The following is a 16583-nucleotide window of genomic DNA, read 5'->3' as shown; positions in this document are numbered from 1 at the left end:
TTGTAGTTTCTTACTGCAGTTTAACATCTTTTATTGTGTAGCCACTCCATACCTCCTTTTCTAAACCAAATCTGGATATAGGTATTGCGAGACATGACTGAGTATCAATGGCCATGGTGAAAACTTGTGCCAAATACTTCTAGTGTCTCTTGAACAGGCTACCTTTTTGTGAGGGCATTGTTGTGTGCAGTGCATAGTGTTTAAAAATTAACACACTAGACTAATACCGCAGAATGGAATTGTAACACATTCACATTGTAACACATTGTATGATCTTAGAAATTCTGGTTGATTACTTCAATAGACTCACACATGTAATTATGCTAGAAAATTGCACTATAATATAACATTTACCATAATATACCATTTATGTAACAGTATACACATTTCTGGAAAGACATTTACAATAACTAATTTTCCAAATTTACAAATTCTGAATGCTTTGAGTATACTCCTCAGATAAAAACCTAGAAAAGGAGAAATGCTAAGCTCGATAATAGGTTCAGGTGACAACAAACTGACTGAATAAAATATTCAACAAACACTCACTCATTAACCTTTTTCCAATTTTAAAGAGGACCAAGATCAAATAAACCTAGTCACTACAGGCATTCAGAAGAATGAATTCCTTCCTTGCAATAATGCAGTTCACTTCTGTTAGATACCAAACTTTGTAACGGTCATTTTTGCATATAATATCCTAAGAATATTTGTCAGTTAAAATATACATACACAAACAAATCAAAACTGTATTATTGCTCTGTTCTTGTAAAAAAGTTTATTAATTTGTGAAATAACATTTAAGAATAACCTTGTGTGGGTTAACAGAGCCAATACCAGCTTCTAACCCTAATAAGTAGTCTTTGCCTGTTTTCCAAAACAGGTGAAAGTTCAGTGGAAAAGGTAGAAAACTTCTTGGACTATCCTGCAGAGATCAAAGGGCTCAGGTTGATGCATCTGGCCCACAAATTCACTCCCAGCAAGTGGAGCTCATGGCCAAGGTTGGTGAATCCTGTGCCCTTTTCCATGAGCATGTAAGCATCCAAAGGCTTACTGCTATGAGTTCTATGACAGTGCGTGCACACTTTTTTGTACAAGAAAAGAACAGTCTTCCACAGATCCAACAGCAGACCTTCCCCTGATGGAAGGCCTTTCTAGCAGGCTCACCTTTTGTTTTTCACTCACATGTCTCAAATGGTTTTTACTTTTTTTGGAGTAATTTTCCAACATTTAAGAGTTTATGGTTCATGCTTCTTGAGCAATGTTTGAAATGCATACTTCCAAAGGCCATAGAAAGACAAGTCATCCAGTAGTTACCTTAATCATTACAGGTGTGGTTGTCCATGCTCTGTAGAATGCACTAAAAAAGGAAACCCAGCTTATTCTTTACAGTATAATTTATTCAGGGAATCAATCACTTCTATAGAAACCCCCCACCCCTCCAAAACTATAAGTACATTATTCTTAGAGAATTAATACAATTTTAACAGAAAGTATGAAAAATCAAACTGAATATTCAACTTGGGCTGAAAGTCATATGTAATCTAAAAATGTTTATCATTACAGCCCTGTCCCTTATTAATGATCATTTCCTACATGCAGGTAACCAAGACAACTGCTAAACCTTTTGAATGATGATACAAGTGCACAAATGGTAAAAATATTCTTGTCCGAAGAATGTACTTATAGCATTAATTAGAGGTTTATTTAAGACATATAGATTTAAAAGTTAACACATGATAGAGCAAAGCCCCCTAATTCCAACAGTCCTCTAATTCAGACAGCAAGGCTGTCATATATGAATGAGAAAAATGTATTCGGTATCATATTCATATTAATTTTATTAATTCTAGATCCACATTTTCACCTGTACAGGCAAGGAATTATGCCTCCTCATAAGAACATGACTGCTCAGTGCTATCTTCTAAGGTCTAAAACAACATTAGTGCAGAGGGTGAAGAAATAGAAGATGAAGAATGTAAACCACCTATGCACACCACAGACTGTCCTGATTTGAGCTGGACTTGAACCCTTGAACATGTATTTAAATTTCACATGGGTCATGATTTAAAGCATGGAGAAAGATGACAGCACCAAAAAATATCTAAGAATAGAGGGTGTCTTAATCTATGGGGTTCAAAGCTACATTCAGTGTATATCCATTAACAATCCATTAAACAGGTTGAATGAGCAAAGCTGAACACAGTAGGAGCAAATTCTGTGGATACAATGCAGGCAAACAGGTTCAACATTTCTCACTATTTTCAATGATTAGGCAAAATTTGACATTTACCTTTCTCAGTTAGCTAGGTATTGATTGAGTTACTGATTGATTGATCACAGACCAGCTAGAGCTGATTTTTTCTTTCCGTATTATTGCAGATATCAGAATAATGATATCAAACCATCACCTACTGACAGTATTGAAATTTAGTAGCCAAACGATGCAACTGGCATCCAGTTTCATATCATAGCTTGTTTGCTAGCTAACTAAGTATTGGGACCCCTAGACATTACACCTACAGGAGCTTTTATGACATTACATTATAAATCCATAGGCATTAACATGGAGTTGGTCCCCCTTTGCAGCTATATCAGCTTCCACGCTTCTGGATGGGCTTTCTTCAAGATGTTGGAGCGTATCTGTGGGAATTTTTGCGCATTCGAACAGAATCATTTGTGAGGTCAGACACTGATATTGAGGGCCTGCCTCAAAATCTCTGTTCATCCCAAAAGTATTTGATGGGGTTGAGGTCAGAGCTCTGTGTGGGCCAGTCAAGTTCTTCACCACCAAACTGGTCTAACCTTGCCTTTATGGACCTTGCATTGTGCACTGGGGCACAGTCATGCTGTTCCCACAAATTTGGAAGCATACAATTGTCCAAAATGTCTTGGTATGCTGAAGGATTAAGATTCCCCTGGACTGGAACTAAGGGGCCTACACCAACCCCTGAAAAACATCCCCATAGCATTATCCCTCCTCCACCAAACTTTATAACTGGCACAATGCAGTCAGGCAGATGTAAGGTATAGGTAAGGCTTGCATGCAGCTGCTAGGCTATTGAAACCATGCCATGAAGCTCCCAGCACAGTTTTTGTGCTGATGTTAATGCCAGAGGAAGTTTAGAACTCTGCAGTTACTGAGTCAGCAGTGCATTGGCAACTTTTACACACTAGAATAAGAGTGTGTTTATTATCAGTATACGTGAGTATAACAAAATTTCATATGCACCTCAGCACTTGGCAACCCCATTCTGTAACTTCTTGTGGTCTGCCACTTCGTGGCTAAGTTGCTATGGTTACTAAACACTTCCACCTTTCAATAATACCACTCAATAATACCCTACATTTGATCATGAAATATCTGACTTTTTGCAAAGGTGGTTTTCTATTACATTATGCTCAAATTTAGTGAGCTCTTTAGAATGACACAGCATAGCTAGGTGCTTGATTTTATACACCTGTGGCAATGGGACTGAATGAAACACCTGAATTCAATGACTAAGAGGTGTGTCCCAATACTTTTGTCCATATAATATATATAATTAACCAAACTGACGTTTGCTTGAAGCAGGACTCTAAGACTCCTAAAAAGTATTAGTGTTTCTAACCAACTGGTTTGTCTACCTAGCTATATAGTTCTCTATATAACTTGTAATAACAGTTGATCTAGCCAGAACTATTACAATCAGTTAACAGCAACAAACAAATGCAGATTCCCAGCTACCAAGACAGTTCACAATGGAGCTCACTTGTGCAGCTATTTTAATAGTAAAAACAATTTCCAACCAAATAGCTAGCAAAATGTAAAAGTTGAATATGGATATCTAGGAAATTTCCCATTGCAGACAGCTAGAGATGGCTGGCTAGCTAGCTGTGTAGCTAGCAAGCAAGCCCTCTTCTTCCCTTATCTGGCATGGTGCTTCTAACTCTTTCAGTAAGACTGGTGCAGCCAGACAGAGCACCATCAAAATGAAAACAATGACCCTTGTGGAGGGAAACACTCCATGAGGTTTCAATAGGAGTGAATGGGAAATTCTGAGACAGCGTGTATTGAAACAGCTTCAATACCCTTCTGCTGTCGAAAGGGCCAGATACATAGAAAGATTTAATCTGATTGGACACCCTCAGTTTCCTGTTTCCTCATTATACACATATTACTTCACTGAGTTGCCAACAAACACTGTTATGTTTGTATGGATGTGTGTGTATTTCCTTCATGTACATTCCATGTCCAGTGCCAGGTTTTCTCCTCCCTTTCAGGTTTCAACTCTGCTCCATCCCTAGGTCTACGAGCCCCTCCTACATAAAGACCCCTCAGAGAGAGAGAGAGAGAGAGAGAGAGAGAGAGAGAGAGAGAGAGAGAGAGAGAGAGGCAGCGAGGAAGGAGCTGTTATATTGTTTGTGTAGAGTGATTTTGACATGTGCTTGGATTCATGTGATTTGTGTATGACCTCGTGTTTCATTTCAATACTGAGATTACTTCATCCTACTTACTTTGGCCACTATTGTGTATATTGTTTGGTGGATGGTACCTTGGTGTTGGATACTAGTGGTGGTACAGAGTGGCTGCCATTTTTGTTGGGTGTGGGTTTTCCTTCTGTGTTAGACAATTAGGGTAGTCTTCTGTATGTTTCTTTTTTTTAGGATTATTTAGTGTGTATTTTCTTTCATTAGTGTGGGTTTTTGTTTGATATTTTAGCCTGGGTCCTTCCCGAAGTGAATTGCACCAATTTGTTTGTAAATAATTACCATTGTATTATACACCGACAAAGGCTACTCTGTTGTGTTTCCTGTTTGTTTTTTTTCTTTGACAGTTACATTTCACAGTTGTCAAACCCTGATTACAGTGTTAATCTCCACATGCTCTTTGCAGAAGGTTTTATTAAAACTGACTAATGGGTGAGGATAAGCCATTTAGTTTTTACATTTAGACATAAGCCATTTGTTCACTACAAACATTAAGATCAAGTTGTTTGGTAGCTAGCTAGCTAGCTAGCTATCTTATTTAGAGGAAGCCAACAAAGCTAGAATCTATATATCTTAACTAGCTAATCTAATATATCTGAGAAATTGGATAGCATTTTAACAAGAAGTTCTCAGATAGAGAATTAATTAACTTTTCGACCTAGCTACCTGACACAAATATCTTCTGCACACATAAACATAGAATCTTTTAAAGTCCCTATGGCTAGGAAGCCCTCCTACCTTTTTATAGCTTTAAAAGAGCAGTAAGTAAATTTCCAATGATTCTTCAAATTTTATGAGATTCTGTAGGAAATCTATTTTAAACGTGGGCACCACCATGTGGGGGATCGACTATGCAGCATAAACTGCTTAATGTGAGGACTACAAAGCAATATGCTGCACATTATAGAACTTTTTTTTTTAAATAACTAGTGCATTTCCTGAAGAAAATGCAGAGTGATTACACATCTTATGCAATTCACAGATAGTTGCTAGGTAGTTGTTATGGTATCCCAGGTGGTTGCTAAGGTGTTACCAAATGGTTGATATGGAGTCCCAAGTGGTTGCTAGAGTGTTACCAACTAGTTGCTATAGTCTTGGTAGGTGGTTTCAAAGCTGTTACCAAGTGGTTGGAATAGTCTTGGGAGGTGATTTCAAAGATGTAACCAAGTGGTTGCTATGGTCTTGCTAGGTGGTTGCTATGGAATCCCAAGTGGTTGCTACATGGTTACCAAGTCGTTGCTATGGAGTCCCAGGTGGTTGCTAGAGTGTCATAAGTGGTTGCTAGGTAGCTGCTATGGTCTTGCTAGGTGGTTGCTATGGTTGCTAGGTGGTTATGTGGTTGCCATGGAGTCCCAATTGACTGATTACAAGTAGTGTGTAATCACTTAGAGTGTGTGTATGACAGTTTTGAACATTCCACCATTCATTTAGGGGAAAAAAATCAGGAAAAAAATTTGCTACATGGAAACTGGTCATCCAGTCAAAAAAGATGAATACAAACACATCTTTCCCAATCTGACCAAACATTCCAGCATTAATCCCATGTCAAAATCTCGAAAACTGCTGGACAAGTTAGCGGTCATAAATCCAGCAGATAATAATAATAATAATAATAATAATAATAATATACTGTCAGTTAGCAATAGTAAATAAATAATAAAATCACTTTCATAAGTATTGTTTGCTACTTTTTGGTTGTAAAAATGACTTGTTGCTCCTTTAAGTGGAATGTCCAATCTAAATCTCTGGAATGTGGGTTGTAGACTCCAGTTTCACAGAATTTGGACTTATGTTCAAATGTTATTACTTGATGTTCAAGTTTATTACTTGAGCCAATTGTTCAGGCTCTTGACTCCTAGAGGCATGCAATTTATTTTAACACAGATTACAGAATAAATTACACTGTCATAGCCAGTGGACCTGTTGTTATCTAAGAACTTAAGTTATAACATTTAAAACAATTCAATACACCCATATTTAACATATGCTAATTACATTTAAATAAATATCTGTGATCAAAATCATTCCTCTTTCATTTGTTGTCACATCCATGTTTGGGTAATTCTACAAGCAGTGTGCTGAAGCCTGCATCCCAAGTGTGCATTATCCCTAGATGAATGGAAGAAGCTAACTTTCAGGAACATGCATATTAAATCCATGAATTTGCGAGTCTGAGAGGACAGGAGATTTGGATTGGGCAGATCTCTCACTTATCTTTGTAATCAGTCTTGAGCTGATGCTCATTTGCTGTCACATGTATTCTAAATCTCTGTCTCTTTTTCTCAGTGGACCCAACTGGTAATCAATCTCAAATTGTCTATAAGTAGCCTCTTCGCATTTATAAGTCTTGTTTCCTGTTGATTATATATACCAGCTGAAGCATTTAAAGAGAAAAAAACCCTAGGATTTTGGGTCTATTGTTAAGTCTTCAGTCTCAGCAGCCTGTGTTGGCACTACTGGAAGGGCATTCCCTAGTTGCCCCCTTTATATTACTTAAACGTCACATTTTTCAACTTCAAAGTTAAGACAGCCTCTTGTCTTTAGAGATTTTTCTTTTGGTTTCTAATTTGTTTTCTAATCTTTATTTGGCTCTGCACTTCAGTCTGTTCTGCTCAGATGCCCAAAATCAACAGGCATCCATACAGTTGCTTTCCCAATTTCATGTGTCTTGAACCACCATCCTCCCCTGAAAACACTGGAGAACTGCACCTTACATGTATCACTCTTGAACTAATTTTGTGAATTGTGTATATAAAATGTATATTTACTTTTTCACCTTGTATATTTATCCCTAATAGTACTTAGGTGTATACTGTGATGTGTTTTGCCCTGTGCCTTCTTTTTTGTTGATGTTTGTGAAGCACACAGCAACTGCCTTCAAAACATCTTAATAAAGTTTGCACAGCATGTAAGCTATATGCCCACTTTCCTGGATAAAGCTATAAGCTATAAAAGTAAAAACATATTTTCTCAGTTGGAATACTTGTTTGAATTGTCTCTGTTAAATTCATATTCCAGCATCCTCACACTGACTGAATGTTTGCTGGATGCTTTACTCATGTTCCTTTAAATGCAGGTTACCATCATTCCTCGTCTAATACCCTGTAAACTGATTTAATATAAACAATCACACATGATAAACATTTATTTTAAAAAGAGAGAGTACCAGTGTTATTACACTGGCTAATGGATAAATAATTACATCTGGAACGTTGCTGCACTTTTAAGAAGACCCTCCTTCCTAAACAGAGAAAAATACTATTAGCTTAAAGTTTTTTATTCTCTTAATACTGTGATCAAAATACATAAATAATTTCATTAATTCTGATAAAGCCTGAAATATTATATTAAAGGCTATATTAAAATGTTTTATTAACTTCAGTTCCACTGAATTATACTACTATGGACTAATTCAACTACTTTCACAAGACTACAGTTTATAAAACATTCCATTCAGTTTAGAAATATTTTGTCTTACTGAACAATAATAAAAATTTTATTAAAGTGACAGTGAAGAGCAGATTCTAAAAAAAAATGAAAGCCTATGAAAATATGCAAAAACATAAGCATGTTTTCAGTTAACATATTTTAACTAATTCCTTATATCTAGTAGTAACTTGGCTGATTTAGTTAGAGAAATCCAATTCAATGAGTTCCAAATAAATACTTTTAGGATTTAAGTAAGTCACTGTCAGTGTTATCATCTAACCTACAAAGGTCATCACAGATCAATTCTAATGTCTTACGTAACTGTAAAGTAGGAGTGAGAAGTTCAACACTTACGCTTCTCTTTTAAATGTCTCATTTGAGATTCTGTTATTTCCAAGATCCTCATGGTGTTCATTGAAATTCTTGATACCAAGTGTCATCAGTGCTGTAGAGATGGTATTTTTTACTTAACATGTAAATCAGTATATTGTGAATTTGATCATACAAATATACATTGATATATATACACAGTCCTGAAACATTTTAATGAGAAAGATAGCTATGTTCTTTAATGTTTAGTGAAGTTAGACAAACAATATATATTCATGTGATTTTTTTTTTTTCATGTGACATTTCCTTACCCTCTTTATATTGAGCATAAGAGATGTGTCCTTGATTTGCAGGATCCAGGATCCCAAACACTGCATCCAAATTGGAGTCATCAAAGAGGCATGGACTATCAGCTGCAGAAAGTTTGGAAGCTCTCAGTTGTTCAAGCTGGGCAATCAGGAATTCCCTTGGTCGTTCTTAGACAAAAAGATAAAAACTATAAAACCCATTTACACATTAATGCACGATGCAATATTTAACTAGCTAGCTAGCTAGGTAGTTCTCATATAATTCCCAGAAGACTCATGGTCTATAAGCGTACCAGCTCTTAAAGCAAAGAAAATTAAGACTACAGTGTTTGGCCATTCCCACAATTCAGCAGGTAAGACATAGACTAGGTTAGCTAACGCTAACCTTGCAGGCTAGCTATATAAAAAAAAAACCGCACAGTTAACCTGAACGCTTCACGAGTAGGACTTGTTGAGAGTACAGCATTAGGTACAGACATTAAAATCTTGCCTGGTCTGTAAAAGAAGAGCATACTAATTAAATTATCCATCATTTCGCCAATTTTATGTTCCTCGAGGTATTTCACTGCCTCTTTTTCGCGTGGTGTTGTCATCATGTACCCTATAAGCTACTTCCAAACGCCTCAGCGCCTTTAGGACGCTGACTGTCCTTGTTGCTGTGATACCACACGCTCGCGCGAGACCAGTGAAATCTCTTTTCAGTTCAGCCGACAACTAGCACAGTCTGTGGTGTAAATAGTCTATGGTATAGCCGGAGTTTATGTTCTTTGAGAGGGCACCCAGCCTAGTTCCAGTGACTTTAGATAAATTGTATGCAGAATCTAAATGATGTGCAGGTTTAAGATGCTGTACCATGCTTAAGACTATAACAGGAGTTAGATTATTCCAGTACTCTGTCAAATTAAATGTTTATATTTCGTAGGTGAAATTTTTTTTAGAGTTGGTTAGTGTTTGTTAGTTGGATGGTTAGGTTGCATTTAAGATTTTAAGAAATTAAGTCACCGTAACTATTCCTTAGGCTGTCTAGCGTATGGCAGTGTCACCATTCCTGGTTGATATCAGATAACTATATAGTTATATTAGAGGATTTTTTTTTTTTTTTTTATCAGCCAGGAGACAGAGCTGTGACAAAGTCATTGAGACCAAGTCAGCATATCCATATGAATACTCGTATGGAACCAAAAGGATTACATCAACAGGTGTTCACAATAATAATAATAATATTATTATTATTATTATTATTATTATTATTATTATTATTATTAAGTATTTGATTATTGCAGAGGCATACATAAATATTATGAAGGGAAAAAACGATTCATGTTATCAAAGTTTGTGTTTCTTATATTTTGGAAGAGTTTTACGTTATATTATTACCTTTTGGTTCACAGAGCAGTGAGGGCCATTATTTTGACATAATCAGTAAGCGACGAAACGCGCATCAGTCAATTGTACGCACGCGCAGCGCAGAGTCCTTGGGTGCGCTGATAGCTGTAGGTGAAGCATTCTGTATTGGGACACTGTCAAAATGCAGACCTGGAACCAGCTTTATCGTACTCTCGCAATGGTAAATGCCACATATGTTGACGCAATGGGTTCTAAGGACAAGGTTATTTCGTCAATGAACACGTCTCATCTTTTACATCAGGAAACATCTGTTGATTTTCTCACTGAAGGCCGAGTTAGCTCGGTTGCTAGCTAGCAAGGTAGCCAGGTCGACAGCTAGCTAGTGTTAAGATAGCTGGTTATCTAGCGGGCTCAGTTAAAACTACTCTAGCGAAACCTACAGGAACAAGCTGTCAGATTGCATCTCATAGGTGTGACTATGCACATAACGACCAGACTGCTTGTTCCCGAGCTTTCCAAAGCAGACTTTTGTATGTTAAATTAAGCTTGTGACAGTTATGAGGCGAGCTAGATAGCAAGCTGGGTAAATTGAACTTGGTCCACTAGGTTAGCTTCAGCTGTAAGGCAATGCCAGTGGTCAGCTGCTTTTTTCCTACAGGGTCAGGCAGTATTTTTTTAAATATTACATAGTCAATTGCGTGTGTGTGTGTGTATATATATATATATATATATATATATATATATATATATATATACACACACACACACACACCACAGCCTTATTCATGTAATTACAATTCCCAGCATCCTGTCTGTTTACTGTTTGTTTGTACCTTTCTGGTGGTGTTTTGTGGTCTTTCATTATTTTTTATTTATATCAAACATCCAGTCTTATTTGTCAGTCTGTCTTTGAGTGTCAGTCTGTCATGGAATAGACAAGTGGGATTTTTATTCTGAGTTTTCTCTTGACACAGCGAAGTCGACATCTTCCCTGCAAGTTGCACAGAGCTACACCATTATGTATGAGAACATATGCTGACAAAGCTGCAAGTAAGGCTTTCTAACTGCTTCATTTAATCAGTGTCACTGCACAATTAGCATCTGTATAAAGATTTTGTGGTGGTGTGTTAGATTATCTAAATATGCTCAAGAATGTTCTGCTCTCTCCGTAGTTGATGCTGATGTGACAGTTGTGGGATCTGGGCCTGGAGGATATGTTGCTGCCATCAAAGCTGCACAGCTAGGTTTCAAGGTAACAGACAGTCCTATCTTGAATATTACAGAAGAGCCTTTTTTTTTTGTTGATGAGTGATGGCTAACATCACTTACACTTACAGACCGTGTGTGTGGAAAAGAATGCCACCCTTGGAGGAACATGCTTAAATGTGGGCTGTATCCCATCAAAGGTATTTCATATGTTTCAGGCAGGCTAAGTGAGTTCATCATGGATCAACCTATCAGTCACTTCTGTATTTACATATTTTTACAAATTTTTAGATGTTATTGGTTGACATTGGTATTGTATATTTAAGGCCCTGTTGAACAACTCTTATCTCTATCACCTGGCACATGGAAAAGACTTTGAAAACAGAGGCATTGAAAGTAAGTTTAAGAATATGGTCATGTGACCTTTTTGTACAGTAAAATAAATGAAATGGTGACCTTTCATAAATACCTACTCCTGGTGGTACATATGGCTGTTCTACAGAGATTGTACAAAATATTAAGGCTGTGTAATTCATAGGTTACGACACTGCCCCAGTTTTCCATAAAGCATCTTAACTGACCATTTTCAACAAGCCATTAATTGGCAAACATATATCTCTGTATGTTGTGTTTTAATGGGTAAACAATACATGGAAAATAATCCCTGTTGACTTCATGCAACTAGTATCAGCAGTTCAAAAATAATAACTTATAAAATTAAGTAATGAAGTAATGATTTTTCTGTAGTGCTCATTTTCAGGCTTGAAGACCAACACTCAACACATTTCAGAAAATAATTATACTACAAGCATAAAAATTGTCTGTCATGTACAATTTCATCATTTACCAAAACTATTAAGCAAATCTGAGAAGCAGTCATTAACTGAATAGTTAACATGAAAGTTTGTATCATTACTAACAGATTTATATATGGGACACCATGTAAATCGGTAAAATACTGTTCTTATAAACTAAATAGTAAAATGAGTTAACATTTCCATGAAAACAAAATGAAGTTTCTAAAGGTGTTTACATAATTACTACTCTATTAGTGTTTGAAAATGCTCATCAGTGTTTTTGATTTGATAGTATAAAATTTACCCATTTATTTTGACTTTTAGTAAAAGAGATATCACTTAATTTGGAGAAGATGATGGCACAGAAGAGTGGTGCTGTCAAAGCCTTGACGGGAGGCATTGCACACTTATTCAAACAGAACAAAGTGAGTGTGTAAATGTAAATGATTCTGACATGGAGTGGAATATTAATTTGCTACTGTTTCAGCATCATTAGCATCTTTTTTTAGGTTACTCATGTGAATGGATTTGGAACATTAACTGGCAAAAATCAGGTCACTGCAAGGACTGCTGATGGTGAGCAGGTTATTAACACCAAAAACATCCTGATTGCTACAGGATCAGAGGTCACCCCTTTTCCAGGCATTGAGGTTCGTCTTCGCAAACTTACTAAAGGATTATGCCTGATTTTGTCTTCAGTTACTTTATCCTTAATGGGTTATGTTAAATCAGGTACACAAATGGATGCGCACAGTCATTTTAGCTTGACTTCAGCTGCTAACCTGCCACCTGTGTTGACAGATTGATGAGAAAACTATAGTGTCCTCTACAGGGGCACTATCACTGGAGAAGGTCCCAGAAGAACTCATTGTTATTGGTGCTGGAGTCATTGGAGTTGAACTGGTGGGTAGTCCATAACAAAGCATGCACGTGGAACTCAAGGCTACAAATAAATCGTGGATTAAAATATTTTGTCTCTATTGTCAGGGTTCAGTATGGCACAGACTGGGCTCCAACGTAACAGCAGTGGAATTCCTGGGTCATGTGGGCGGCATGGGCATCGATATGGAGATCTCCAAGAACTTCCAGCGTATTCTTCAGAAACAGGGCATGAAGTTCAAGCTGGGCACCAAGGTCATGGGTGCCACAAAGAGACCTGATGGCAAGATTGATGTGGCGTAAGTTTTAAGGTTCACGGTTTAAAAAATAATAATAAAAAACTCTTGCTCTCGCCAGTGTCAGACAACAGGGAGTAAGCTATTGTAAGCTCTTGTGAATCAGTGATGAATCCTAGCCCTATCTATGGAAGTACAAAGCAAAGGTGTACACAGGGTGTGCTGGGTTTGAAGTTGATTTCCTTAGCAGTTCTAAATTAAGTGGAACAGAGTAATGTCTCTAAGTGCAATATGTTAGCTTTTCGAATGACAGCAACTGTTTGTGTTCTCAGAGTGGAGGCTGCTGCTGGGGGCAAGAACGAGATGCTTACCTGTGACGTGCTGCTGGTATGCATTGGCCGTCGGCCCTATACCCACAACCTTGGTCTTGAGAATGTTGGTATTGAACTGGACAACCGTGGCAGAATCCCTGTTACCAACCGTTTCCAAACCAAAGTGCCCAGGTGTGACACGTTCAGTCAGCAAATGTCCATGAACAATTTGTATGATATGGAAATGACTTGAAAGAGGGGTGCACGCTTTCAACCACTGTCTACTCTGCAGTATTTATGCAATTGGTGACGTGGTGGCTGGGCCCATGCTTGCACACAAGGCCGAGGACGAAGGCATAATTTGTGTTGAAGGCATGGCAGGAGGAGCTGTTCACATTGACTACAATTGTGTTCCTTCCGTCATCTACACACACCCCGAAGTCGCATGGGTCGGCAAGAATGAGGAGCAGCTTAAGGAAGAGGTGTGTATCTCTGTCTCTTTCTGTCGCTCTCTTTTTCTGTGTTTCTCATATCTATCCACACCACACATTCTTTACTGTGCCGTTTTATCAACGAGTTTGTTGAATACTCTGTTCCTGCAGAGTGTCCCATACAAAATTGGCAAATTCCCATTTGCTGCTAATAGCAGAGCAAAGACTAATGCTGATACAGATGGCATGGTGAAGATCCTTAGTCACAAAGAAACAGACAGAATGCTGGGAGCTCACATTCTGGGTTCGGTGAGTGGAACAAGAAAATGTACTATGTAATGCTGCTTATATTGGCATCTTGTAGATATGTTTTAATCTGTAACATTTAATCATCTTAATAAATATTCATGTGTACACTTCTGGATAGACTAATTTAATATTAATGAGTCTCGGTCTAAATTTATAATTTGCCAATAGTGGTAACGAGATTTGTCATGCAGGGGGCAGGTGAGATGATCAATGAAGCTGCACTTGCAATGGAATATGGAGCATCATGTGAAGATGTTGCGAGAGTGTGCCATGCCCATCCTGTAAGTTTCTCTAGCAAAAAAAAAAAACTTGTTTTCTACAGCTATTTATGTTTAGATCAAAGCAGCTGGAATTAAGATTGCAATGAGCATTCGGTGCACAGTTACTGCTATTACTCTTATGAAAATGCCTTTTTTGGTAATGTTGATGCAAAGGGCCTCAGCTGAACAAACATGAGTGCATATTGGAAACCAGGCTACAATCTCAGGCATCAAATGTATGAGCTCATGGTAAAAATGTTAAATTATGAAAATCAGTGCAAAATCATGAAACTATGCATAGTATACTATCTTGATCATCTCAATAACTGGTATCAAGCTTTCTTTCTTTCTGGCAACTATGCTGTTACTTTAACCATTTTTTTATTGTATTCTCAGCTTCACTGATAAATAAGCGTTTCTAGCCCATCGTAGTCTGATAACTTATAGAATTTAAAAACCTTTCTAGATTGGTTGACTCAAACTTGTTTTCCTTTCCAGACTGTTTCAGAGGCCTTTAGGGAAGCCAACCTTGCTGCTTCCTTTGGAAAAGCCATCAATTTCTAGATCACCAGATACATGTATATAATTGCCAGCTTCATAACTGGTTTTGGAATCTTCATTGGACACATTTTTGGAGACTGTCAACTCTCAGCTTTCAGAAGATGCTTTCATGTGTAACTCCAGTATAACACTGCATTATATTTACTGTGTTATTTAAATGTTCTAATAAAGGGTTTAGGGTATTTTCTTAGGATGAAAGTGACTCACTAAACATCACTTGAGTACAGTCTATCCGTGTTGAATACAGTTGTACTTAATTGTCCAGCAGCAACAGTTTGGGGTGGGTGGAGTTGAGTATGTCTACAGCTGTTGGGTAGAAGAAGGCTTAGGTCGGTACATGATATTATAGCATATTGCAATAATGTCAGTTGATGAAGATATTAAGCAAATTATCATTCTGTAGCTTTATCACAGACCATTCCTGTTTGATTCTTCCTTTATTATTTCCCCACTCAACCATCCCTGTTGACCAGCATTTTAATGTGGGTTGTATTAAAAAAAAAATGTACAGTAGAAAAACACATTTATCAGAGGCCATCAGAATATACTAATGAACTCCAAATATACATTTTTTAAAAAGTTACTTGATAATAATAATATATCTTAGATTTTCAGTCTGGCAAAGAATGCTGGGGTTCATGCAAATAAAGCAAAGAAAATCTGGTATTTTGACCTAGTCTCCAGTAGAGAGTGCAAAATCCTGTCCAGAACAGGCTGTCAATGTGTCATGTTTGGCTATTTTCATTTCCAACCAAATGATCACAGTGAATTTGTTTAGATGTTTTCAGTGTTACATAAAATAAAATCTCAACAGAAGCACTAAGCAACAAGCCTCATACCCACTGAATTGCTGTAGGCATACAAAAAAAGCTCGGCATGAACGAATGTAAAGTTCAATGGCAGTATGTTCATGTCTAAAGCAGTCTATATTGTCAATAGTTTCTGTGCTTGCCATCAGGAATTCCAACCTTGTTTCTCTGGAAAAACCCTCTATTGCAGATCCTTTTTTGGGACCTTAAACACATTTTGACAGATTCTCTATCCCCAGTTCAAATGTAGGCCTATTTGCATAACACTTTTAAAAATGCATGTTGTTGCAAAGCAGCTTTACATAAATGAGACTATGTACAGTTATTCAGGCCCCTAATGAGCAAGTCAACAGGATCAAAGAAAACTTTGAGCGGAACCAAGTGTCACTTTTGCTTGAACACGGACGAAAAATAAATAGACATGACCTAAATAAAGGAGGAATACAGCAATACTAGCTAACCGGGCTAAGACGAACGAAGGGAATCCAGGATTAAGCAAACAAAACCGAAACATAAGCGCAACGACACCAGAGGCTGGGAAAAATCCACGAGGAAGAACCTAAGACACTGCCCAGAAAAATACAGGAGACAAACAAGGGGTTTTAAGCAGGAAGGTTAATTGGACAAATTAGAAAGAGCTGGAAATAATAACCGGTGGAGAACAAAGCAAACGAGAACGAGAAAACACGGAAGTAAACCAGTTACTATGGAGACGGGGGACGCTCAGGGTTGGGAGGGTGACAAGTATATTCACAGAACATTTTAATTCAGTGCCTCAATGCTACTTATGTTCTCTCTCAAAGTAACATCAAGTCCCGATAATTGAAATTACTTTGATATGTTCATGATATTAAAAATGTATTTATTTGAAATGCTTTTGGAATAGTGAGTGTTATCTTT

At 37.4% G+C, this 16583-nt stretch overlaps 2 protein-coding genes across 4 annotated transcripts; one reads left to right on the top strand and one right to left on the bottom strand.

The window, feature by feature from the left end:
* Positions 1-1270: 1270 nt before the first annotated feature.
* Positions 1271-9181, bottom strand: si:dkey-42p14.3 (EF-hand calcium-binding domain-containing protein 10). Of its 3 annotated transcripts, none has more exons than XM_027020729.2 (5): positions 9052-9181; positions 8541-8705; positions 8254-8344; positions 7673-7711; positions 1271-1360 (listed from the first exon to the last, which is right to left on the bottom strand). In XM_027020729.2, the coding sequence occupies exons 1-5, from the start codon at positions 9131-9133 to the stop codon at positions 1303-1305; spliced, it is 435 nt and encodes a 144-aa protein (XP_026876530.1). In that variant the 5' UTR covers positions 9134-9181; the 3' UTR covers positions 1271-1302. The 3 variants fall into 3 exon arrangements, with proteins under 3 accessions (XP_026876530.1, XP_026876529.1, XP_026876531.1); XM_027020728.2 differs by having other exon boundaries at positions 1287-1360; positions 9028-9181; XM_027020730.2 differs by lacking the exon at positions 1271-1360 and adding an exon at positions 3009-4302 and having other exon boundaries at positions 9028-9181.
* An 817-nt stretch (positions 9182-9998) lies between these two features.
* dldh (dihydrolipoamide dehydrogenase) lies at positions 9999-15546 on the top strand. The gene is made up of 14 exons (XM_027020748.2): positions 9999-10104; positions 10859-10934; positions 11057-11136; positions 11222-11290; positions 11417-11486; positions 12212-12312; positions 12397-12537; positions 12689-12790; positions 12875-13065; positions 13335-13505; positions 13606-13795; positions 13916-14053; positions 14245-14334; positions 14812-15546. Exons 1-14 carry the CDS (start codon positions 10066-10068, stop codon positions 14875-14877), a joined length of 1524 nt encoding a protein of 507 aa, XP_026876549.2. The 5' UTR covers positions 9999-10065; the 3' UTR covers positions 14878-15546.
* The last annotated feature ends 1037 nt before the right edge of the window (positions 15547-16583 follow it).

Source organism: Electrophorus electricus, chromosome 2 (assembly GCF_013358815.1).
Source record: "Electrophorus electricus isolate fEleEle1 chromosome 2, fEleEle1.pri, whole genome shotgun sequence".
NCBI classification, from domain to species: domain Eukaryota; kingdom Metazoa; phylum Chordata; class Actinopteri; order Gymnotiformes; family Gymnotidae; genus Electrophorus; species Electrophorus electricus.
Note: the sequence above shows the minus strand (reverse complement) of the source record. Positions and strands in the feature narration are given on the sequence as shown.